Raw genomic sequence first — 23,893 nt, 5'->3', positions numbered from 1 at the left:
CCCTGCGAATCACTAGCCTGATAATTATTAACGAGATGATTCCTAAACTCTCGAAGAGGCTTCACAAACGATAGAGTACTTTGTAGAGTTGTATAATATTTCTAACTACCGTTGAAAAAAGATAAGCAATATACTCCTGAAAATTGTGTATTTAATAAGAAAGGCAGTTTCATATATTTGTGGAAAAAATGGTTATTTGAATCATATATACTTGTATCAAGCTTTGCTTATTTCATACAAATAGGTAGAATTATCATGGAGGAAGAGGGGGGAGAGAAGTATGTGCTATTATAAAAATATACATATGTACACGTATATGTGTTTATACACATATCTTTATTGACTTGTAGATTCATACAAATCTGCATTTTAGTAGATATCTTTTGCTATTCAATAAATGCCCGGAAAAAGAACAATTTGGGATATTACAGATCGATTATTTACCAATTGTTTCAAGTGCTCAACATTTACAGATTAAAATCACTCACTTAGAGTATTATTTGTTACAAAATTTTGAGATTACAAAAAAATTTGTATTAATCTTCATCGGAGTCCTCACTTGCCACGGTTGTCTTCTCCTTATCTTCCAATTTAGTTCGTGCAATAAGTTCTTTTGCAGGATTAAAAGTACCGTTGGTCTGGGCATTGCAGATATAACATCGAGTACTTTTCCTATACTGTTCCAAAGCACATTTTTCACAAAAATAATGCTTGCATCTAAAAAACAAAGAAAATAATGGCTCAATCATCAAGAACATTTTAAAAGCATTGAACAAATTAGTAAGGATATAATTTAGTCTCGTACTTAGTAACGACTGGATCTGTGAAACTGTTTCTACAAATGAAACATTTAAACGGTAGATTTTCCTCATCACTGTCAATCTCATATTTCTTATCGTCTTCATCTCCGCTATTGTTATATTCGCCTGTGGCAGCTTCTCTTTCCAATTGCCATCCCAATTTATAATCCGACCTGTCGTGCAGGAATTTACAGCTGTCTATACAGAAAATAAACAATTTATATTAATATCAATTCAAAATTATACGATTATTCGGAGAAACTAATTATATAAAAATGTCACATGCCTCCAAAACCACAAAAACCGGTTTCCTTGTAATCCTTGCATATATCGGGTTGATAATCCCATCTCACTGTCGCTCTAAGATTGGATGGTGCTCGAATTGGTCCTTTCCGTACCATTCCGCTAGATGCATTTCCAGCAGCAGTATCCTTCTTCTTATAATATTGCGCATAATTATTTAATCCCCTATAAATCTTATCATCCTCTTTTCCTTCTAACGACTGAGAGTCGACATAGACACATATATAATTAATTTTTTTCTTTCCAGATAAGTTAATTGTAAACTTCAATATGATAAACCAAACTATACCTCGTTTATTTTTTGAGCCCTTTCAAATAGTGCTTGGGCATCTCTATCTTTTTCTGTTTCTGTTTGAAGAATAGCTGTTGCTCCTTGATCACTTGGGCCAGCTGGTAAAGCCGTTCTGCTACTTTTATATGATACAGTCACACTGTCATCCTCACTACTGTCGTCGACATTATAACTGGTCTTTTCCTGATGCCTTTTCACATTTGTCTATAGAAATGAAGTTCAAGCTGCATTTTATAACTTAACAATTTATTTGGAAGTTAATTTCAGCAATGAAGTGCAATCATAAATTTAAATGCTTCGGTGCCAATTTTCTGAAACTTTTAATTAAAAAGAATATAACATGAAGAAAGTTCAGAAAAAGATACAGAAAAGCAAAAAATCTTGAATAAATAATATATTGTAGAAAAGTTGCACAATAACGACACTGATTGTTCCAGTTATTGTCAGTATTAAAATATAATATGTATAATAATATATATTATATATAAATTATATATCTTTGATGACTGAATTTTTGAACATAATCATTGTTATTAATATTCATTTTTACAAATATCTATTAATTTTGATTTCGATTTATCCTTTATCTTTTTCTTTAATTCTTAGCAATAAAAGGAAAATAGAAAAATATATCAAAGATAATATATTATATATATTATTATATTACAATAGGCTGAAAATATGTTTAAATGAATAGTAATGATGGGCAATTTCAACAGATACCTAAAAGTTTCTTATTTTTTGAATATATATATATATATATATATATATATATATATATAGGTGCGTGTATATAAATAAATTCAAGAGATGATTATGTCGCTAATCATGTGATTATTTTTAATATACTTGCAATATAGCTAGCAATATAATTCAAAGAGCTAAATTTTATTCTTTAATAAATCAGCAATCAAATATGATAGTAATTATTTCTCTTCCTGTTGGAAAAAATTCTTATTGTGGAAAATATCAATCAGTCAATACAAGAGGCTTATTTTTTTAACTGAATTTTTTCTATCATTCATCTTTTTTTTCTCCAACATGGAAAGTTAAAGAAAAAAAATATGAATTGTGGAAGTTCAGCTAAAAAGAATAGGTCTTTTAATAGAAATTGATATAAGAATTACAGAATACAGAATATTGGCTCATATTAATGAGATCACGTATTTCCATTCGCGATGTGGAATACTCACACTTTGTATCATAGGATTGTGTTCATTCTGCTTTTTTTCCTTCTTGACTATCGTGGTCTCATCCTCGCTGCTATCTACATGATAATACAAATGTTTATCCACACATCTCTTTAGACATAACCTAAAATTTTTGATTCGGCTAGATTCATCTGACAGATAGGATAGAATTTAAATCAACTTTTTTATTATCGAGGACTTACTATCGCTACCGTCTGCTTCTTTCCGTTTTCTCGTAGCATTATTACGAATCTTGCGTTTCTTAAATAAAAAGGTGCAGTTTTTCTTCTCTGTCCCCTGTACTGCGTCATCCATGTTTGTTTCGTAAACACTGGACAATTTACCAGCAGTGGTAAACGTATGTACATACATACATAAACACCGTCCCTCTGTAACATTCACCGTAGCCGGATTGTTTTCTTTCCATTGTTCTCTCAGTGTTACTTCTTGCGTCAAAATAAGTGATCGAAATTTTTCGACTTAACAATTCGCGTAAGTTCATACAAAAAAAAATGCATCTTGTTGTCTCGTCTCCGCTCGTAACGAAACAGATGGTTATGTTCTCCGGACTCTGGACGCACCGATTACGCTATATTTATAAATGTTTGCGCCTTAAATTCAAATAAAATAAAAATAAAGGTTTTTAATTATTAGGTTTACGATGTGTAAAGTGATTATGATAAAGTGTGTGATGTTTAATTATTGTGAAAAATTGTGGGAAATTTATTATAGTAGATTATATATTAGTCTTTGTATATACACATATAGATACACATATGTGATAAGTTAATAATTAAATATTAATATATTTTCATATATATATTATATATTTTCATATATATTTTACTTACCATTTTATCTATGATATTACATCGCAAAGCATTGTAACAGTGTTTTTACTCCCGACTGCCAACCGAAGGTTGGCAAAAAGCAGGGAGTATGCATTTCATCGAGTTAATCGGTTATTATCAAAGATCTCAGTAATTACAATATATTTGTTTATCAACTTTTATTGAGTTTTGATCACTACAGGAGTTTTGATCACTACAGGAATAAATAATGATGTCATGATCTGTTTTGGATTACTAAAATTATTATCAAACTAATTATAATCATATTTAAATGATTAGATATTTAACTTCAAAAGTATATAACTTCAAAAATAATTATATAAATTATATATTTTAATCAAACTTGAGTTCATGACATATATCTTCAACTACATTCAAAAATGTTATAAGAATGTTGTACATTATTAACTGCTATATTATTATTGAATGCTGTATTATTATTAAACATTTTTTTGGATAATCATTTGATTATTTACAGGTCTTCCAATTTCCTCAAGTTGTTCAAAGTTAAGAGGAACAATGAGTAAGAAGAAAAATATGGCAATTGATTTCCAAGACAATATGATATTGCTCACCCGAAAGTATTTGAAGCGTAAAATAATGTGTCCTGAAACTAAATTTAGACATCATGTTAATGAACGATCACATATTTTGGATTTAGTAAAACGTACTGTTGAAATAGGTGAAAGCAATTCTGCTTTATTAGTTGGACCTAGAAGCAGCGGAAAAACGACGGTATATAATCTTTGAAAATATTAATATACTTATTGAAATTGATGATAACTTCCTTGTACAATTTCAGCTTATTAACAGCGTCTTGAAAGAATTATCAGCTTTAAAAAGTTTTAAGGATAATGTATTAATAGTGAATCTTCATGGATTAGTACACACTGACGATCGTTTAGCGTTAAAAGATCTGACTCGTCAAATGCAATTAGAAAATGCAGTTGGTGATAAGGTTTTCGGGACATTTGCGGAAAATCTAAGTTTTCTTTTAGATTGTCTGAAATCTGGTGATAAAAAACGTTCCAAACCAGTCATCTTTGTACTTGATGAATTTGATCTGTTCTGTGAACATCACAATCAGACGTTACTGTATAATTTATTCGATGTTGCTCAATCTGCACAGGTAAATATTTTTGTATTAAAATGAAAAATATGCCTGTGCATTACTCTCATATGTACACCACAGACATATGAGAATGAGGTAGAATAGGCCCTAAAAATCTACGAAAGTAGAAGAAGAAGAAAAAGAAAAATATTATGGAAGATTACATAAATTTTAATGCTAATGGGTATTTTTAGGTGCCGATATGCGTATTAGGTATAAGTTGTAGATTAGATGTTGTGGAATTATTAGAGAAGAGGGTTAAGTCGAGATTTTCGCATAGACAAATATTTCTATTTCCTGGCGATACATCATCTTCGGAACAGCCTATATCTGCGTTTGATGATCGCTTGGAACTTTTTCGGGATCTTCTTAGTTTACCTGATGACGAGAATGTAAATAAAATAGAACAACAGTATGATGACTGTATGATAGATCCGCAATTTGGCTCTATATGGAATAATTATATTAAGAGTTTAACTACTAACGTTACACTTGTGAACTTACTTAAGAGAATGTATCACATCGACGTGAGTGAGAGGAGCTTTAGAAATTTTCTCGCGGTAGCCGTCTCGACATTATCAGAAAAGCATCAAAAATTGGAAGTAAACGATTTTGTGGAAGCGAGTAAAATCTTTTCGGAGGATGATAAATTATTGATACTCGAAGGACTATCCGTTTTAGAAATGTGTTTGGTATGTTTTTTTACAATTATCTCCTGAAATTATCTTTAGTAATAAAAAAGAAATACTTAAATTTCATTTATATATATAAAATATATATATATATAAAATATATATATATATAAATATATATAAAATAATTGTCGCAGATAATAGCAATGAAACATGAGACGGAGATTTATGACGGCGAACCATTGAATTTCGAGGCAGTATACAATCGTTATATCAAGTTTACGAATCAGAATTCCTCTATACAATCTGTGCAGAAACCAGTCATCATGAAAGCTTTTGAACATATTAAGGTAAGAGATGTTTCATTATTGAAATTATTTTTCTTAAACTCTTGAAAAGGAGAGATGGATAAACACATATATGTTCTGTAGAATTTGGAGATCTTGCTACCGGTTGGAAATACAAACACGAAGTTTGAAAAGGAACATCAATATTACAAATTCACACTAACATCGCAGCAAGTTATTGAAGCTGTAAAAAATTATCCAAGTCTTCCTACAGAAGTTTCCCAGTGGGCATTGAGCAGTATATAATGATGATACAGTTTTATGCTCAATCTATTATGTTCTAAAAAAATTACACATTACGCGTAATTAATAAGTTTCTGTTCACAAGCGATGTGCTTGTAGATTAAATTTAGGCATTGCAAGACTTTACATCGTATTAGTAGAAGGAATACACTTGTGAAGTAGCATAGAAATTAATAATGTGTTAATCTTTTAGATACATTTTTATATGTTGAACATAATCATCTCCATATCCTTAATTAATGATTATCACAAAAAACAAAATACTACACGAGAAAAAAAACTATAAAGATATACGAATGTCATCTACATATTATGCCCTCCAAAAAATGTGATAGTCTAGTCTTGTGTGTGTGTGTGTGTGTGTGTGTGTACCACACACACACACACACACATCATTAAATTTTTTAAGAAATTTTTTTCAAATGTTTTTCAATCACTTAGAATAAAAAATCGAAAAAAATATCAGGAAAACGCAACGAAATTGTGAATATATAATATATATCCTCAGTATTAATATAAATATGAAACAGGTCGGAGAATAATATTTTGTGAATATATATTAAATATGGATTTCAGAAATAATTCCTGCCAATATATAAACAGAGAATTGATATGTTCATTTTCATATGAAATTAATAAGGAAGATACATAAATATTTATCGAAATATTTTATTTTCTACAGTAAGCATTAATGTAGATATCATTATATATATCGAGTGTCGTGGACAGTTAATTAAATACAGTTAATTAAATTTGACTGAAATCATATTTGTGCCATTATCTAAGCATCGTGTTTAAAATTCAGTTTTTCTGTGATCCCTCCATGATCATGTCCATATTTATCTTTATATCGTGTGTGTGCGCGCATACATGCCCGCGATCAATATTTATATGCGTGAATGTGTAAAAATTTAAGTATTTATTAAGAAACTATCTTTCTCTTTTGCACATTCAGACACATATTGCGCGAACGCATTGAAATGCGACAAAATTAGAATGTGCACATGTCTACGTTTATACATTTGTAATAAATTTACGTCTCTGACGAAGTATCGATATTTCATTGTGGATGTTTTTTAATTTAATCCACCCAAGCAAATTGCGGTTTTGCTTCTGCGGTCATCGCAACGTCTGCGATTGTTCTGATCTGGGAATTTCTCATCACTAACTTTTTTGACAATTGACGTTTCTCAAATTTCGCCAACTTTTCCAATTTCTTCTTTTTATGTTGCGCGATATATAAATCGTGACCTATGTACAAAAAATGCATGTTTATTACGTATTTCAACACAAGTTTTACATTATTTTGTCTTACCAGGATTCATGCCTACAGGAGGTACGTTTCTCAATTCTTTTTCCATACTAAATGGCCGAAGCGCTGACATGGCACGACTCACCCCTATCTACAAATAAAACGCAAGTCAAACGCGAACAGGCCACGAAAAATCCAAATTGCTCGAGAAATTAAGTTATTAAAGAAATTCGCACCTTTGAATGACGTATTCTGTGCTCTACAAGATCTGCTCCGAGTACTTCTTCATAAACTGACATTCTAATCGGTATTATTTTATTTATGATCTACAAAAGGGATAGTTGTTACTTATATCTTGTATTTCTTTGAAGAAATATAGTCAGACAATACCCAGAGCAATACGATTGAGATGCTAAAACTCCAAACACTTAAACAAAGCGCAGATAAACTTTGTACTCCCAACAGGTACCAGCCACCTCCTATAAAAATTCATGCAGACTGCACAGACTGTATGATTTAAAACAAAAAAGATATATGCGAGAAGATATGCGCGAAATGGTCATAAAATACGTACCTTTAAATAAGCCTTTCCTTCCATTTGTAGTATCAAGAGGATATGGATCATCGGCAAATAAGCCGATGGCGACAACTCCCCAGATACCGCTTGCGCCTGTACTTGAAACGAATGCAAATATTTGTTGAAAAAAAATTTAAATAAGTTTGTTAATGGAATTACATTAGACGCACCGTGAGTGGCGACAGCTCCAACGGGATCATCTATGTGAATTTTATCCAACGCTGGCATTGCGACACACGTGATAAAACCACCTATCATCCCGACTATCATCGCTTCCCAGCCTTTGTAAAGAAAACACCCACCTAACGCAAGATTCAATATAAAAAAACATTTGAAAAAAATCTGCTTCAGTCCTCCCGACGATTTCTATATTAATCAAGCATATACCGGTAACTGCTACTAATGCACCAAGAACACCATTTATCTGGCTAAGGATATCAATTCCATTTGGATTAGTCAAGCTGAAGCTCAAACCGACCAGACCACCTCCCATACTGGCTATCATCGTGGAGACGGCCGCTCGAGCGGCGAACTGCCACCGATCACCGGTTACCCCGTAAGTACTACCGCTGTTGAACGCTAACCAGCCCCACCTACATGGTTCACGGTATATATGGTTCACTTTTTATATTCGATTTACTATTCGTTACGTTATTTATTCGTCGTAGTAATCTACGACTGTCTTACCATAGCACGAACAGTCCCATAATTGCATTCACTGGGCATCCGAGTGGTAAAGGATCGATGCCATTGTCGTATCTACCTATCCTGGGGCCGAGCATGATAGCGCAAGCGAGCGCTATATAGCGAACAGGCAAATTAACGTATGAATTTTATCGTCTATCACTCGATCGAGAGTACACACTTGCATGTCTTTGATTACCCGAAATACCGCCGACAAGATGCACCGGGCCCGAGCCAGCGATATCAACGACTCCCATGCGATTCAGAAAACCATGATCGCCCCATACCCAGCCGGCCGGTAGGCAATATACAATAGTGTTCAAAAACGAGAAGAGGCAGTACGCCTTAAAGTTACATCTAGAAATGGAAAATGTGCAATCGACTACGCTCGTTACAGTATCGCATTTACAGAGATAAATACCGTTCCGCCATAGCACCGCTAACAATAGTCGTAGAGGTAGTGGCGAAGCTCAATTGAAATAAAAATGCAGCGCAGATCGAACCCATATATTCGTCATCGACAGGGGGATCTACGAATATACCTCCTATGCCGATGAAAGGATTGTTGGGCTTGTTTAAGCCAAAGCTAAATCCGAATCCAAACATCCAATAAGTTAGACCACCGAGAACTATATCAACTACATTTTTCATCATAATGTTGACTTCATTTTTCACGGATACACAACCGGATTCTAACATTCCGAAGCCTATTGCAAAGTACGAAAAGTTAATATAGAAGTTAGTACAACGAAAATAGTGCTAGTGATAAATAAATAATTTTATATCTTGATCGGTGTAAGAGAGGGCAATTTAAATTTTTGGAAAAGTGTTTCTTCGTATTACCGGTTTGCATTGTAAAAATCATAAAGGAACTTGTGACAATCCAGTTACTATCTTCTTGCGTAAGATTATACAATGCACTAACATATCTGTCAACAGTAACGTTTGTATTGTTTCTTTCATCACTCGATAGTTCCATGATGTTCAAATCGTTACTTCATTGCTGGAAGAAGACTGGCTACTGATGTTTTCATTCGCATATATGGAAATAGACGGAAGAAGACGGGACAAACAAATTAAAAATTGAAGCTGTACGGGCAAAACAAGTCTGATATTGGTATTGGTATTGAAAATAACGTCACGACTTCTGTCAGCAACCCGCATCTAGCGCATCTATTAAAAGGAGTGGATTGGTAGAATTAAACCAAAAAGAAATATCTAAGATCCCATAAAATTTTAACTTTTTTTTATTGGCCTTACATTTTTTCGAGATGTTACAGAAAATTTTTTTCTTCGCTCGTATATCCAACAATTTCTCTTCGTTCGTTCAATGATTAAATAACGTCAAAATCATGTATAATACAATAATACTAATCTAAATTGTTGAATATATCACGTATAGAATTCTGTTATCTATACCATACTTCGAATTTATAATGGTACGATAATTACTATTCTTGGAAAATATATTATGAATGTAATGTGCAGTGAAACATAATATGCGACAGCAAGTTAGCGATATTTGGCAATACAAAGATTTTTTTTGGTTTTTTTTTTCATCTCTTTTGTTCTTTTTTTTTTAATGGCCAGGCTAAACATTACATCACATAATTTTGCATAGATAGCTGTTTTTCACATTGTACGATGGAGCCAGTGGTAAAGAAAGAATGAAATCAATAAAAAGCGTTTTTTTATCATCCGAGGATAGAGTCGTGTAGTTTTTCGGGAGAAGCAAATGTGCAGCGAGATGTAAAATTCAAGATGTAAAATTTCACAAAGTGTCGATATATGTAATTTTGTATGCACGGTTTTCGAAAGCGGCTATGAAGACTACGTTGGGAGATGGTAAATTTTTGTCGCTGAATCCTTTTGTTGTTTTGGCAATTTGCTTGTTCCATGGGGCTTAGTGACCATACACATTCTCATCACTGTATGCTATATATAGGAAGAAATCTTCTTCATGATGTTCCTGATTAAAATTAACAGGAAAGAACACGTATATTAAAAAACTTAAAATATCTCTTTCGACATATTGCATTATTTGTAATAATATCCATATTAATTACCGCATAAAGAGAGCCCATTGTAGCGCTTGTCGGAGGAATGATGTTGTTGACGAAGAAGAATAAAGCATCTTCGGGACGTAAATGAATTCTCTTACGAATTAAAAAGTAAAATTGGCCGACAGTCAAGTCAGAAGGTACCAAATACTTTTGCTTGTCCAAATCACTGATTTTTGCTTTAGGCGCCTTCTCAACTATCACCTATAACAACATTTATTATATCTCCCTCAAATATGTTTTTCAAATACATAAAAACATAATAACGATTAACAACAATTACGAAAGTTTAAAATATTAATTAGTCATTGCAAATAAAAGTCAACTTCTATCTCCACTAGAACTAGGATTGCCATATTAAAATTTTCAAAACTAGGACTCACAAAAACCCCGAACCCCCCGCCAAAAACCCCGAACATTTCGGTTGCAACCGCGGACGCATACAAAAATGCGCTTAAATTAATAAAATTGATTGAGAACAGTAAATGAATCATTATTTCATATCTAATTGTTCGTTAGCGTTCAGAGCAAAGAGAAATTTGAATTGGAAAATACTATTTTGATTAAAAATATGTTTTATTATAGATTTAGTTTAAGTTTTATTTGGTATTAAAATTAAAAAATTTTAATTTTTTTATGCGATATCTGTGCTATTTGGTAATGCAGAGTAATGCAAGAGAAATCAAAACAAAACATTTAAAAGCTTTCCTGAAACCCCGGACGCTTTCAAAAAATTCTCCCGGACGTGCCCTAAAAAAGAGGATAGTGTTCCGGGGAAAAGAGAACGGATGGTAACCCTAACTAGAACCCACATTTACTTGATAAATTAGACAAATTTTAGTCTTGTTGATGAAATTTTCTAATTTTTAGTTCACTCGTTTTTTTTATAGATTTAAAAAAAAAACAAATTTCAAATATGCACATAACGCAACGTGAGTTTGAAACATGTCAAAATGTTGAGTAACAGGATTCGGATTCGAGTCCTCTCATTGGTCCCGGTGAATACACGCATATTGCAGCATAAGGGATAATTTCGCGTGAAACTCCGATCATGTGATCGCTGATTCATACACATAACAATGATAAACGCAATTATTCTTTCTTCTTAACGATCACGATTACATCCATGGCGCGAAATTCGTAACAAATTAAGGAGACACAGAGGTAAATTCTAACGAGTTGGATTTTTAATGTCTCTTGAAAAGTAATTAATCCGTTAAATGTTAATTAATACACGAAAGTAAAATAATTATCGACATTATTCTGTCAATTTTGATAATTATTTACTAATCAATACTTTTGCGAAAATGAAATGCTTTATAACGTGTTTTTTCCATGATTAGGATATAAAATTAAACGAACAGCAAATCTATTAGAGAACAATTTCAATTATTGGGAAGATCGTTGTAAGATCTGATTCAAAATATATATCGAAGGATAAAAATATATTCAAAAATATATAATGTAATCAAAATAAAATTCGTTAGGGCCTGCGCAATATTAAATTTAGGAAATAAAAAATTCGGAATAAAAATTAAAATGTAATGCACAATGAATATAAATAAGCATATAATCATATTTTATACTTACTTATGTTCATTGTGCGTTACGTTTAATTTTTATTTTAAACTTTTATTTCTAAAATTTAATATCTAAATTTAAAAAAATTTAATTTATTTCTAACATCTTCTCCATTGTGCAGAGCCTTAGTGATCTGTTGTGAATTCAGTTATTTATTAAAAAAAGAAAGATTAGATAAAATTAATTAACTATGAATTTGTAATATGTTCAAAATATCATTACGTATGAAATTATTACATGATCTTCTCAAGTTTGAAAACGGGAATAAAAATAACAACAGGATACTTGCACAGGCGATCTGTAACTTCAAATGTAAATCTAAGAGGATCTTTGATTCGACGCGTAATAACAAGATATTGACAATCATCGTTTGTCAATGGGACAAAAAGTTTCAAGAATGCGACACTTTGTGTCCCAAGTCTGTCACAAAAGGTGGTGCCGAGGGAATCTAAACCGAGCGAGTCATCTCGAATGCCATGTCGAATACAAGATTGATAAGTCCAAAGGTAATTTATGCTTTCCGAGCGTAAATTTCGGGATTCGTTCGGAAACTCGGTCGATTGCGCGTCGTGAAGCAGATCAATACGCGCGCGGGGGGAGGACGTAGGCGAGGAGCAGCCGGATTACACCGCGTAATAAGCGCGCAAAAAGAGGGCTCGTCTCGGGGGGAAAAAAAAAAATTGAGGACCGAATGCGACGCAAAATACGAGGACGACCTTGAGCTCGTCCGGGGGACCCGGATCGAGATACGATCGAACGTGTTGCGAAAGCGCCTCGTTCTCGTTCGCGGGTATCCCTCTTTCCGGAATTATTCGAGGAGGCGGAAGGATAATTCGAGACATCCTGTCAAAACGCGAGAATGGATTCGATACTTACGGGCACCCGATCGGGATATTTCCGTCGGATTTTCTCGCCCTCGGCCTTCCTCTTCTCAAACGGATGCTCCTCCTTGTACTGGAACTTCATCGTCCCCGTCGACAGGGGAGGACTGCGTGACACAACGACAACAATGACAATCGCAATGCTCTTGTCAATCTCACTCACGTCACCAATTCGCCCTTTCGTTTACGCACTCTCCCTCTCGCTGTCTGTTTCTGTCCGTCGAATTGACACGACGGAGATCCCTCGGCGACACTCGCGAAACAACAATCGCCGTGCGTCACTGCGTTTGTGCGCCTGCGCTATGCGATCGCCTTCGCGGCAAGAAAGTAGTCCCGCTTGTTCGATAAAACTCTTGTCGATAAAACAACGTCGGGAAGACCGCCAGTCGTTTACGTGAAATTGCTCGAAAAAATTGTCGCATATTTTTTAAAACAGGATTAATATGAAGACAATCAGTAAGATCAGACAATCAGAAGAATAATTCGGCATACGTGTAAAATGTGTATGCATGACGAACAAGTATACGATCGTGTATGAGATTTGCACTTCGCGATTGCACCTTCCACACCTTTTCTTTTCGACAATGTATAGTATACAGTATACATACAGTGTACAGTATCATACAATGCAATCGTATACGGACTGGATTCCAAAGCGCTCTTTTTACAATATATATATGACATGAATTATTAATAATATGTGCAATGCACTTTCCCGGAAGCACTTGACGAAAATTTTATTATGAAATGTATAATTTTTAAAAAATTTTTCAAAATATTTTTCAACTTTGTCATAGAGATAAACGAAATTTTTCTGAAATAATAAAATTTTTTTCATTTGTAGCGAAATTCTGAAAATAAATTCTATTTGAATATAAGAAACTTTTTTGTATTTATTTCTATACAATTAGAAAATTTCGTAAGTTTTAATCGTTTTTTTCCGAAATAATATAAAATAGAATGCCTTTTAGAATAAAATTATCATTTTTCTGTTAATATTACATGTCTTTTTTAATCTTAAATTTTTAATACAATAATGTGAGTATCTTATATTAAAATTATATTTTTAATATTTTTTCAAGAATTTATTGAATAATGCATACTTTTTTGAAATGATTATTTCTTCTGCAAAATATGATTTTCTTTGAAATTTTTAAAAGTATTTTACATAATTTTGCAAAAATCATTAAAGAAAGTATGCTCAATGTTATTAAAAGTCAGAGAAATTTATATCTATTGAATAGCAATTCTGAGAAAAAAGATAATATAATTAAAAATAATATTTGAATTTATCTATATTTGTCTTAATAAGTTCTATTCTAAATAGATGCTTCTCAGATATTTTTATAGAAAGTAGAGAGATATTTTTATACAGAGTATTTTCTAGAAAAAACATCCCTTACAGAAATTTATTATTATTATAAATTACTAAGAAATTTGCAGTAATTAAGTACTACTATATAATATTTCAGTAATTTTTTGGCCAGTATTAAACTATTGGTAACAACTAATACAAAAATTTATTACTGTGAAATTTATTACTAAGAAATTTGTAGTAATTAAATATTGCAGTATTTCAATAATTTTTAATCAGTATTAAATTATTGGTAATTACTATAATAGAAATAAAATACTGAATACGTTATTATTATTGGTTGCATTTATTGCACAAAAACAGAGAGAAGATTTACATTATTTTTATAATCTTAATAATAATTTTATACTCAGTTTCAAATAAAAAAAGGAACAATAAAACAATATTGCACGCACAAAAGGAAAAAAATATAATTTCCGTTATTATTTTAATATCTGTTTTTTTTTTAGTCTTAGTTATTTATATAATAAAAGTTAACATAATAATATAGTAAAGTTAATGTAAAATAATATAATATAGTAAATGTTAATATAAAATAATGTAAAAAATGTTATAATAAAAGTTAATGTAAAAATTGATTTAATAATATAAAATTTATGCAAGAAAATAAATATTTTTTTAACAAGTACCTAATATCAGATATAAATTTGAAAATGACTTAGGCCATCAAAATTACCATTTAGACCGATTAGATATACAATAATAAAGATAATAAATTACGAAAATTTTTAATATTTTAAAGATTAATTTGAATTTGTCTTATGTAAATATTTGGATCTAGCAAAATTATATATATATATATATATATATATATATATATATATAATTTACAATTATATATATATATATATATATATATATATATATATAATTTACATATATTTACACACACACACACACACACACACACACACACACACACATATAAAAGTAAATTTTTAATTAAATATATATAAATATATATATATATATATATATATATATATATATATAATTTTAACAAAAGTTCTTTTCGTCATTATCGAACATCAATTACTTACAAATAGAGAAAAGCTTGAGAAGCAAGTATGTCATTTTTATATAATCATTAAGCGATATGCTACATGATCATGTCATATTCACGAAATTATTCAAGAGGCAGTGATTTTCTGATCATATTCTTGAAATGCATGATACTGAATCAGAAAATTGTAGACGTAACGCGGAACATAACTGAAAAATCATGAACACAACACAGAACATCACAATAGAAGCTTGGACATAACTATTTTATTTCTCGAGTAGTTTCATATACATAACTACGTAGTTCAATATTCACAATTGTGGACGTGTGGCATACTCTTAGCAATTGCATCAAAACGATGACCATGATCACTCTCAAGCTTCTTCCTCATAGTTCATGGAGGAATTTTAACATCATCTATATAGGATCAAAATATATAAAACTAAAATAATCATGTATCACATTAAAACTTTATGCAAACGCACATATATTACATACTAAATGTCTTGGATAATTCTCACAGAAACAATATCTCAGATACTTCTTTCTTACAAAAACAATTTTTCATAAAACAAGAATAGTGGGATTTATCACTCTTTATTAAAAGAAATATGTACAGATACATCTGTAATTAAAAGAACACAAGAATTATTCTGCATCTTCTTCATCATCATCTTCCTGACTGTTAATCTGGAAATATCGTAATTCATATGTTTCTTTGTCTTTTGATACCACTCGCAGCCAATCACGCAACTTGTTCTTCTTCAAGTATTTCTTCGTCAAGTATTTAAGGTATCTATAGTAACAAAGTTTTCTAAATCAGTGCAAATATCGCTCTTTCTGTATCTTATGATAACAACGAGACATCTATTTTTCATTGCTGCACTAGATTACTCTAAAATTTTCATTTTTTTAAATTAAATCTCAAACATATATTTATTTTATTATAAATACAAGTGTACACTAGTGCAACTATAAAAAATAAACTTTTAATATCACTCTATATAAAGTTCTACATATTTTGTGACTAATAACTAAAAAAAATCAATCAAAGAACAACAAAAATTATCGTGTCCATTTCCAACAGAGTTATAAAACTAAATCACAATAAGTCAATGCACAATAATTATTATAAATATATGATATATGATTACAAAAATCTAATGCAATATGATTGATACATCATGCGTTTACAACAATTATTGTACATTGACTTGTAATTCTGTCAAAAATACATAGTTATGATATCTGAATCTTAATGATCTTAATAATCTCAAACTTCTTTATTCATCGCTTTCTATGATTATTGTAATTAAAAAAAAACACAACGTTACCCACCGCTTCGAGAAATCGATATCACTGTTGATGGTAAGTTTCATCTTGTTACGCTCTAGGACAACATTGTTGCCAAAATTATTAGTTTTACCACCAACTTTGATTTTCTCATGCAAATATTTTTCCTGAAAAATTACCATTCCATAATAATTCACGACGTAACACGGTCAAAATTTTAGTAAACATCTTGCGTTTTAAAATAATTTCAGATTCTATGTTTAGAGGTTAAGAATAAGCGAGCAATAAGTTAGGTTATATCAAGCTCGAGGTAATTTTGTATAACTTGTAAAAACTTCTTATTAGAAAAGAATAATATCATAAGAATAAAATAATTAAATAAATTAAAATAATTTCAAATAAACTTACAAAATTGCTGACATCCATAATATTATCCTCCACAGGATGCGTGCAGTCAATAGTGAACCTCAGGGACACCTTTTTCTTCTGACCCTTGCCCCGAAGGACTTGCTTCTTAACTGGGCCTTTCGATTTCTTCGCCGTCTGAAAATTCGCAACCAATAATCTTTAAATGACAATATTATCATAGTTGTGAGACACGTGCGGAAGCGGCGAAGCGTCAAAGTATGAACAGGATGTATGCGAATCGGACTCGAGTAAAGTGATCTTACGATTAAACGAAAAGCCGAAGCGTCGCGATTGATAAAGTAAATATGTTTTCTCAGTGCACGGCATTATTTCGAGAGGATTTTGCGATAATCACAAATAATTAACATATTTTTGTTGGAGCGCAGACCTACCGGAGCCATGTTAACGTCTATTCGAAGAATGAAAGAACCAAAAAATTGACCAAGATGTACAAGCTGAGACTGGAAACTGAGGTTTCAGTTTTAGTACCCCGCGAATCCTTGGTGGCGCTGCTATCACTGAAAAATGCAGCGGCAATTTTTTAAAATATAGACAAAGTCTATGCTGTTAGCTATCAATTACATCCGTTATTGCTATTAATCATTGTTACTTCAAGTGTTCACAATAGCAGTAAACGAAAATAAATTAAAATGGATTGAAGAGAATTCATTTCATCGTTCGCAAATATGTACTGAAAATCTGAAAATCCATTTGCGAACGATGAAATAAATTTTCTTCAATCCATTTTAATTTATTTTTGTTTACTGGACTTAATAAATTATATATGTAAAATATATAAAAACATATAGTACTTTGCATTTTTAAGTATTAGCATTATATACTATTTTAATCTATCTGCGTTAGGAGTATTTTTCTTATTTTATTTACACGTACTAATATTTATGCAATAATGTTATGTGACATAATTAAAATAAAAACATTCTTCTTTTAATTATGTCATCATTATACAATTGTGTGTAAATAAAATAAGAAATGTATTTTTTATATATAGTAATGTAGAGTAGATTATTATTTTATATAATATCAAAAACTATAAAGTAATAAAAGGGAAGGAAGTTATTAGAATAGGCATATTGTTTTATATTGCCCCCGCGAATCCCAGGTGGCGCTTTCTACGCTCTCTTGTGGCATTGCGATCGTCCCTCCGGCGGTGCCGGATTGGATCTTCCGACTTCGTCCACTCTTCTTCGTCCCTTTTTTTCTACGGGGCCTCCTGAGGATCAATCAACTATAACTTTACGTGAAAATTTTCACTTTTCATTTTCCACTTTTTACTTTTCATTTTTTACACCTTGACATTTCACGTGAAACTTTTCACGTACAGCGATTATGTATGTAGCTTGAATGCGTAGAAAATGAAATTATGAAACATAGTTTCATAGGTTTTATAGCTAATGAAAATTATTTTATTAGTACAATATTATATATATCTTTTAACCAATTGTATATGTACTACGTACACTTAATTCTAACGCAGCCCTAATCTTCTCTAATTCCGAAGCATATTTATTAATTCCCTAGATTTCCACCTTTCCGCCACCAAAGTACATGGCGAAAAAGTTCACGTGAAAAATTTCACATTTTCACGTTTGAGAGAATTACATGATCCCGCAAAATCATACATGATCGTAAATTCACGTGAAACTTTTCACTTTTCACGTTTCCGCCCTAGAGGAAAAGTTACATGATTGACCCCCTGTATAAATAAATGGGTCTGATAACGCTGGCAACTTGCGCTGACAACTTGCGCGCTAGCGCTTGGAATCTTACCAGCGCGGGTGACAGCGATGGTCAAGTTGGCAGCACTGATAATGGCGGAAGCGGACGTGTGTGCGCCACGGTGCGGGTATGGAAGGAACCGAGAGATTCATCTGAGGGATAACTCTTCTTGGAAAGCTGGTGTATGTCTTTTCGAAAAAGTGAATAAAAGTCTCGTACTGGAGATATCGAGAGAGGGACACATACAGGGTATTGCATTTATTATTTATTATTTGTTTTTTTATTATTAATTATTAATTATTTTTAGTTTATTAATTATTATATATATATATATATATATATATTATATTTAATATATATAATAAAATTATATTTTTTTTAATATTACATATGCCAGCCATTTTCAGTTGGAGTTTGAAAACATACTGCAACTGCGTTCCATTTTATAATCTTGAAGCAGTTAGAAAGTGCACGAAACTAAAACGGAACGATAGCCGCAGTACACTTCCATTACATTATAGCATGAGCACTCGGAGTGAATAAAGGAACGCACTCCGAGATAGCTGCACAGGTGAGCTACATACCTGCGTAAACGACAACGAACTGCGCTGTAATTCGCTGCAGTCACTTTCGCAGACGGAATAAACAAACGACATCTGCGATAGTAACTGCCTAAACGAATGCACCCAACTAGATTGTTAACTAGGACTTTGGACTTGTGTCACATGCGGTTTTCGGTTGTATGCGAGAAAATGATGGCAGTCCTGTGTATATGATGTGATACTTTGTTATTATTTGTTGTAGGTAGACCTACAACTAATAATAAAAATAGTCCGCATAGCAATAAAAGTAATCCGCATGAATCTCGGAAAAAGTCTTTCGAAAGACGACACAAATGCATGATCATCAAAATTGCGATCAATCTTTCGAAAGACTGCAGAAACGCATCGCGCGAGAATATTACGAAAAGCCTATTAGCAAATTCCTCAAATTGCTGATCGAACCGAGCGTGATATTGATCAATCAATATCACACGATCAATCGATGCAACCGATCAAAATGCTGATCGGGCATCGACCAGTCTATATATAATCGGCTACACAAGGCGGAGTCGAGAGAAGTTAAAAGTCGTTCGGAATCGAAATTATAAAAGTCGCGCGAGATATTACCGAATCCCGTCGCGAAGTTCACGCGGGCCGTATTATCAGCATCTCAGGTGTCACACTCGGTCGTCGGCCGCCAGAGTAACGCGAGACACGCCGAGCCGCTCGACGACGCTTATCGTCGCTTAATCGTGTGTGTAAAATATAACCGTTATAATATCAAGTATTTGTGCTCTTGTTTAAAATAAATCAATCAAAGTAAAAGTGTGTGTTAGTGATTTCAAGAGGACCCCTACATTCCTTTGATCCTGCTCGGAGTTCCAACTCCTTAGGCTTGGCGAATCCGACTATCCCGAATATTAACGTCGTCGTAGTCCATCCGGGGTACAACACTTGTTTGAATTTTATAGCGTCAGTGTATGTATGGCCATTAAATTTTTGTAAAAATGCCAGTATCTTGTTGCATTAAAAAGTGTCGTAATAAAAAAAAGATGGTGTTAGTCTATTTAAGTAAGTTTTACATTTATAATAAATATATAAATGTTTCATAAAACATAAATAGTGGTTAATGTAATTTTAGATTATGGTAAAAACGAAATTTTTAATATTTTAGATTTTTACTTAAAAAAAAAACTATTTAAAAAAATGGCTTCAAAATATTGGAATTTTCCTTTTAACAAAAGATAGCCATATGTTTTAAAAAGAAGTATATACAATAAAGTTGTTACTACAGTAACAAGAAAATTTGTATTAAATGTATTTCAATTAAGGCTGCGTTCCGATATTCACTGCAAGGACTGAAAATCTATAATATATAGGCAAAGCCTCTAATTTATTATCTTTATAATTATACTTGGTGATCTTAGTTTTATAAAAAGAGGATAAAAAAGGAAGGCGTGTGCCACGACAAAATCCGACCACGAAAAATTGTAAAAATTCGCAATTATTTTGCGAAAAATATCACCTTAGCCAGCAACCTGAATCTCCTGCTTATCGGGCAGGCATCTTATCCTTTCGACCACAAAGACATGTGATGATATTTATCGCAAATAACGTATTTAGAATAATACGTCAACAATTCAATGGTACACACATATATACATACATTAGTTTTGTTTTATAGTTATACCATTTACTAGATAGTAAGCAATAGGTAATTTTCAGGCTTGGTTTATACACATAACACAAAAAACTAATGCTTCTTTTGCAATTTTTGTTGTATCGCATTCCACAAGTATCATAATCTATATATCCTACGAATTTATCTTTATAATAATCGATATGCTGTTGTATTGCCATCTCATCAAATATCAATGCACCTATCAATTTATATAAAACGGATTTAGCGTACGCGTGATTTAATAGTTTCTATAATCTCATTGTTAATATTAGGCTCTCCATCTAATAAACGATACTATTGTGATAACATTTTTGGATGTGGTAACATTGTAAAATTTATGCTGAATATATTTATATGCTTTTGGTGAGTAATAATGCAATGACCCTAATAGCACTCATCTATTCTGAGAACGTTTCGGGATATTATACAAGTATATTCGAGATATTCTCCGAACATTCAAAATACGTACTGTGATATACTGTGGAATGTACTTAAATTGTTACTACCGCTCACTAACCTAATCCCTAATATGTACTGGAGAATATCCCGCAGTATGACCACAGGATGAAAATGGTTTAAAAACAGTATATCATGTAGGACATGCATAAGAGTATCCCAGACAGCCATATAGATCGTGAAAATTTATAATATACGTGACACTTTTTACGGAAAATAAGTGAAAAAAAAATAAAAAAAACTGAGAGAAAGTAATGAAACATTATTTATCTTGTATCATTGCATGTTTTTAAAACGGTCACCCATCCTATTCGGGATCCTGCTCGATGCCATTTAACTTCTACAATAGGATGAAACCTGCAACTGAAATGATGACATAAGTGAACACGGAATTTGATATAAAATATGACAGATCCGATTGATGAATGTTACTATATTGTCATATAAATAATCTTAATTTTAAAATCTCGAATGCATATGTAATTCTTGTGGATAAGTTAATTATATATAAATCCGTGAACCTATATTATGTTTAATGAGAGTCATTTATTATGAAAATTGTTTATAAAATGTTGAATATATTTTGTTTATTTGTTTATGAATTTATCAATAATTGTATTAAATATGGGAAATATTTTTCTTATTTATATATTATGGTTAATTAAAAAGATAGTAATTAGTAATGTTATTTCATTATTTATTTATTAAAAATGATTTAAAAATGACGATTAAATGACAATATATTTATGATAATATTTCGTGACAAATGTTACGTTTATTTTACGTTGTTTTTTAGTACACTGACAAAAAATGACCTTAAATCATCGTCATAATGACATCATCTTGCTACTTGGAATACATAGATTTTATACGAATAATCTTAGTATTCGGTTAGTATAATCACAGTACATTCAGTATAAATACAGAATATTCGGATGATATCATATGCTGCTAGGATATTCAGTATATTCTGAAGATGAGCTTAAGAATATACGAGAAATGATATATCATCAAGATGTCATATGAATGTTCTCTAGTGTATTAGGCAATAGTACGTATGACCAGTACTTTCAGTACGAGTGTAGAATATTCGAATGATATCATGTGCTATTAGAGGATAACGCAAATTGCTAGATTGATACACTAGATATAGGCAAATTTTTCCGCTTTCTTATTTCATGCTTTATTAATTCCCTTGTACCTTCGTTTAAATATTGCAATATGTCGCTTTCCTCTACTGTTAATAAATTCCGCTTCTGTAGACACGTTTTTTTTAACACATTTTGTAGAGTAATCAGTTTCTTTTGTATTCTTTTTTGTATTCATAATGACTTACAGATAAATTTCTTTTCACAGTTTTAATTTCACGTGTGTACATTTCTCGAATTTTAACTGTAGTTGGTGAATTTATGATTCTGTCAGGAGATATGAATGGAATGATTCACTAGTCGACTATTGACTATGATAAATCTGTATCTATGTTATCTTCTGTGATTGTTTCTGTATTTTCATTATTTTTGCGTGTAATAATATAAATTTATTGTAGTATTATTTTATGAATAGATATATTTATTTGTACTAACTAGTTTCATTATTAATGTTTTTTTCTATAGAAGTATTTTGTCCATCTATAAATTAATTTGAACTGCAGGTTGAATCTCCTCTTCGAGTAACTATAAAAGAAATTTGTTAGTTGTCACAATATGTTACAATTATTATATTCAATAATTGTAAAATATTTTTGTAATATATGGATATATATATATATATATATATATATATAATATATGTGATGTATATATGAATATAATGTAAATACATATGGAACAGCATCTTTTTTTAATTTGCGATTTGCATAATTTAATTCATAATCTGTATTTTTAAAATGAACAGAACAAACTGCCACTGATTTTGTTGGTTCATAATTTTCTAATTGTAAGCTTCAAGCCATTTTTTTGCGTCTCTCCATATTTTTGGGAAATCTAAAACAACATATATTGTATATAATATATAATTACTATATATATATATAGAGTTATATATATATAGTTATATATATATAATATATTATATAGTATATAATTATTATGTATATATATATATATATATATTATATAATATATTATATATATATATATATATATATATATATATATAATAATTTTACATATATAAACACACACACACACACACACACACGCGCGCACGCACAAATATGTACATCAAATAATAAATTAATTTAAATATTACAAATTTTTAATCCACATAATTTATATTTACAATACTTACAAATGAAACGAGATTTTTTATTTGTAATATTTTCCATCTCTAGCTGTTCCATATTTTTTTTTATTATGTTTCTGAAACAAAAAATAGGGTGTTCCATTTAAAAAAATCGATGTGACTTTGACCTGACCTTGGCGATGCCACCTAAGGTCAAATTGATAAGATCAGTAAATAGATCTTTTTAAGCTTTACAACTTTGTCTGAAACATTTTTCTATAAAATTTATATTTTCTGAGTTATTCAGAAGTACCGACCTTTTTTCCTCACCCTGTATATGTAACGCATACATGCACGCACGCATGCAC

General features: G+C 31.3%; 5 protein-coding genes, 1 long non-coding RNA gene and 1 pseudogene across 9 annotated transcripts; 2 read left to right on the top strand and 5 right to left on the bottom strand.

Annotated features, from left to right (window-relative positions):
- Positions 1 to 317: 317 nt before the first annotated feature.
- mdlc (RING finger protein mdlc) lies at positions 318 to 2,957 on the bottom strand. Of its 2 annotated transcripts, none has more exons than XM_089077641.1 (6): positions 2,789 to 2,957; positions 2,589 to 2,662; positions 1,393 to 1,599; positions 1,083 to 1,303; positions 806 to 994; positions 318 to 717 (listed from the first exon to the last, which is right to left on the bottom strand). In XM_089077641.1, exons 1-6 carry the CDS (start codon positions 2,955 to 2,957, stop codon positions 537 to 539), a joined length of 1,041 nt encoding a protein of 346 aa, XP_088933767.1. In that variant the 3' UTR covers positions 318 to 536. The 2 variants fall into 2 exon arrangements, with proteins under 2 accessions (XP_088933767.1, XP_088933768.1); XM_089077642.1 differs by having other exon boundaries at positions 2,589 to 2,696; positions 2,789 to 2,912.
- On the top strand, positions 2,937 to 6,827 carry Orc4 (origin recognition complex subunit 4). 2 transcript variants are annotated; one of them, XM_011642772.3, is made up of 6 exons: positions 2,937 to 3,077; positions 3,915 to 4,171; positions 4,239 to 4,565; positions 4,742 to 5,239; positions 5,377 to 5,529; positions 5,611 to 6,827. In XM_011642772.3, exons 2-6 carry the CDS (start codon positions 3,956 to 3,958, stop codon positions 5,770 to 5,772), a joined length of 1,356 nt encoding a protein of 451 aa, XP_011641074.2. In that variant the 5' UTR covers positions 2,937 to 3,077; positions 3,915 to 3,955; the 3' UTR covers positions 5,773 to 6,827. The 2 variants fall into 2 exon arrangements, with proteins under 2 accessions (XP_011641074.2, XP_088933766.1); XM_089077640.1 differs by lacking the exon at positions 2,937 to 3,077 and adding an exon at positions 3,129 to 3,269.
- Amt (Ammonium transporter) lies at positions 6,425 to 9,384 on the bottom strand. The gene is made up of 11 exons (XM_011642773.2): positions 9,126 to 9,384; positions 8,704 to 8,989; positions 8,482 to 8,639; positions 8,286 to 8,397; positions 7,986 to 8,191; positions 7,769 to 7,900; positions 7,596 to 7,691; positions 7,412 to 7,500; positions 7,258 to 7,347; positions 7,085 to 7,172; positions 6,425 to 7,020 (listed from the first exon to the last, which is right to left on the bottom strand). Exons 1-11 carry the CDS (start codon positions 9,259 to 9,261, stop codon positions 6,851 to 6,853), a joined length of 1,563 nt encoding a protein of 520 aa, XP_011641075.2. The 5' UTR covers positions 9,262 to 9,384; the 3' UTR covers positions 6,425 to 6,850.
- A 127-nt stretch (positions 9,385 to 9,511) lies between these two features.
- Positions 9,512 to 13,099, bottom strand: Atg8a (GABA type A receptor-associated protein autophagy-related 8a). Its single transcript, XM_011642775.3, has 3 exons — positions 12,800 to 13,099; positions 10,349 to 10,546; positions 9,512 to 10,251 (listed from the first exon to the last, which is right to left on the bottom strand). Exons 1-3 carry the CDS (start codon positions 12,887 to 12,889, stop codon positions 10,186 to 10,188), a joined length of 354 nt encoding a protein of 117 aa, XP_011641077.2. The 5' UTR covers positions 12,890 to 13,099; the 3' UTR covers positions 9,512 to 10,185.
- Positions 13,100 to 15,763: 2,664 nt separating this feature from the next.
- Positions 15,764 to 17,386, bottom strand: LOC105429644 (large ribosomal subunit protein eL22). Its single transcript, XM_011642763.3, has 4 exons — positions 17,276 to 17,386; positions 16,884 to 17,018; positions 16,521 to 16,642; positions 15,764 to 15,978 (listed from the first exon to the last, which is right to left on the bottom strand). The coding sequence occupies exons 1-4, from the start codon at positions 17,282 to 17,284 to the stop codon at positions 15,831 to 15,833; spliced, it is 414 nt and encodes a 137-aa protein (XP_011641065.2). The 5' UTR covers positions 17,285 to 17,386; the 3' UTR covers positions 15,764 to 15,830.
- Positions 17,387 to 18,083: 697 nt separating this feature from the next.
- LOC148936862 (uncharacterized) lies at positions 18,084 to 19,990 on the top strand. Its single transcript, XR_016139307.1, has 2 exons — positions 18,084 to 18,872; positions 19,021 to 19,990. It is a non-coding gene; the product is annotated as an uncharacterized LOC148936862 (long non-coding RNA).
- Positions 19,991 to 22,582: 2,592 nt separating this feature from the next.
- On the bottom strand, positions 22,583 to 23,858 carry LOC148936861 (uncharacterized; annotated as a pseudogene). The gene is made up of 3 exons (XR_016139193.1): positions 23,592 to 23,858; positions 23,122 to 23,284; positions 22,583 to 22,740 (listed from the first exon to the last, which is right to left on the bottom strand). The product of XR_016139193.1 is annotated as an uncharacterized LOC148936861 (transcript).
- Between the last annotated feature and the right edge of the window lie 35 nt (positions 23,859 to 23,893).

The sequence above is a fragment of the Pogonomyrmex barbatus genome, unplaced genomic scaffold (assembly GCF_055798465.1).
Source record: "Pogonomyrmex barbatus isolate J1 unplaced genomic scaffold, ASM5579846v1 scaffold2, whole genome shotgun sequence".
NCBI lineage: Eukaryota > Metazoa > Arthropoda > Insecta > Hymenoptera > Formicidae > Pogonomyrmex > Pogonomyrmex barbatus.
The sequence above is the reverse complement of the archived record's forward strand: the minus strand, read 5'-3'. Positions and strand labels throughout refer to the sequence as shown.

Bases quoted from the DNA above. Each gene is read 5' to 3' on its own strand.
- LOC105429644 (XM_011642763.3), bottom strand. The intron at 16,643-16,883 runs GTAAGTTTATTT...GTAATTTTTCAG, and splicing joins TTATGGATGTCAGCAATTTT to GAAAAATATTTGCATGAGAA. The intron at 15,979-16,520 runs GTGGGTAACGTT...TTGTTACTATAG, and splicing joins GATATCGATTTCTCGAAGCG to ATACCTTAAATACTTGACGA.
- Amt (XM_011642773.2), bottom strand. From the start codon at position 9,261: ATGGAACTATCGAGTGATGAAAGAAACAATACAAACGTTACTGTTGAC. The intron at 7,901-7,985 runs GTATATGCTTGA...ATCTTGCGTTAG, and splicing joins TGCATTAGTAGCAGTTACCG to GTGGGTGTTTTCTTTACAAA. The intron at 7,501-7,595 runs GTACGTATTTTA...GAATTTTTATAG, and splicing joins AAGGAAAGGCTTATTTAAAG to GAGGTGGCTGGTACCTGTTG.
- Orc4 (XM_011642772.3), top strand. From the start codon at position 3,956: ATGAGTAAGAAGAAAAATATGGCAATTGATTTCCAAGACAATATGATA. The intron at 4,172-4,238 runs GTATATAATCTT...GTACAATTTCAG, and splicing joins GAAGCAGCGGAAAAACGACG to CTTATTAACAGCGTCTTGAA. The intron at 4,566-4,741 runs GTAAATATTTTT...GGGTATTTTTAG, and splicing joins ATGTTGCTCAATCTGCACAG to GTGCCGATATGCGTATTAGG.
- Atg8a (XM_011642775.3), bottom strand. From the start codon at position 12,889: ATGAAGTTCCAGTACAAGGAGGAGCATCCGTTTGAGAAGAGGAAGGCC. The intron at 10,547-12,799 runs GTAAGTATCGAA...ATGTTGTTATAG, and splicing joins AATATCCCGATCGGGTGCCC to GTGATAGTTGAGAAGGCGCC. The intron at 10,252-10,348 runs GTAATTAATATG...AATTTTAATCAG, and splicing joins CAATGGGCTCTCTTTATGCG to GAACATCATGAAGAAGATTT.
- mdlc (XM_089077641.1), bottom strand. From the start codon at position 2,957: ATGTATGTACATACGTTTACCACTGCTGGTAAATTGTCCAGTGTTTAC. The intron at 2,663-2,788 runs GTAAGTCCTCGA...ATTATCATGTAG, and splicing joins AGAAGCAGACGGTAGCGATA to ATAGCAGCGAGGATGAGACC. The intron at 718-805 runs GTACGAGACTAA...TTTGTTTTTTAG, and splicing joins ACAGATCCAGTCGTTACTAA to ATGCAAGCATTATTTTTGTG.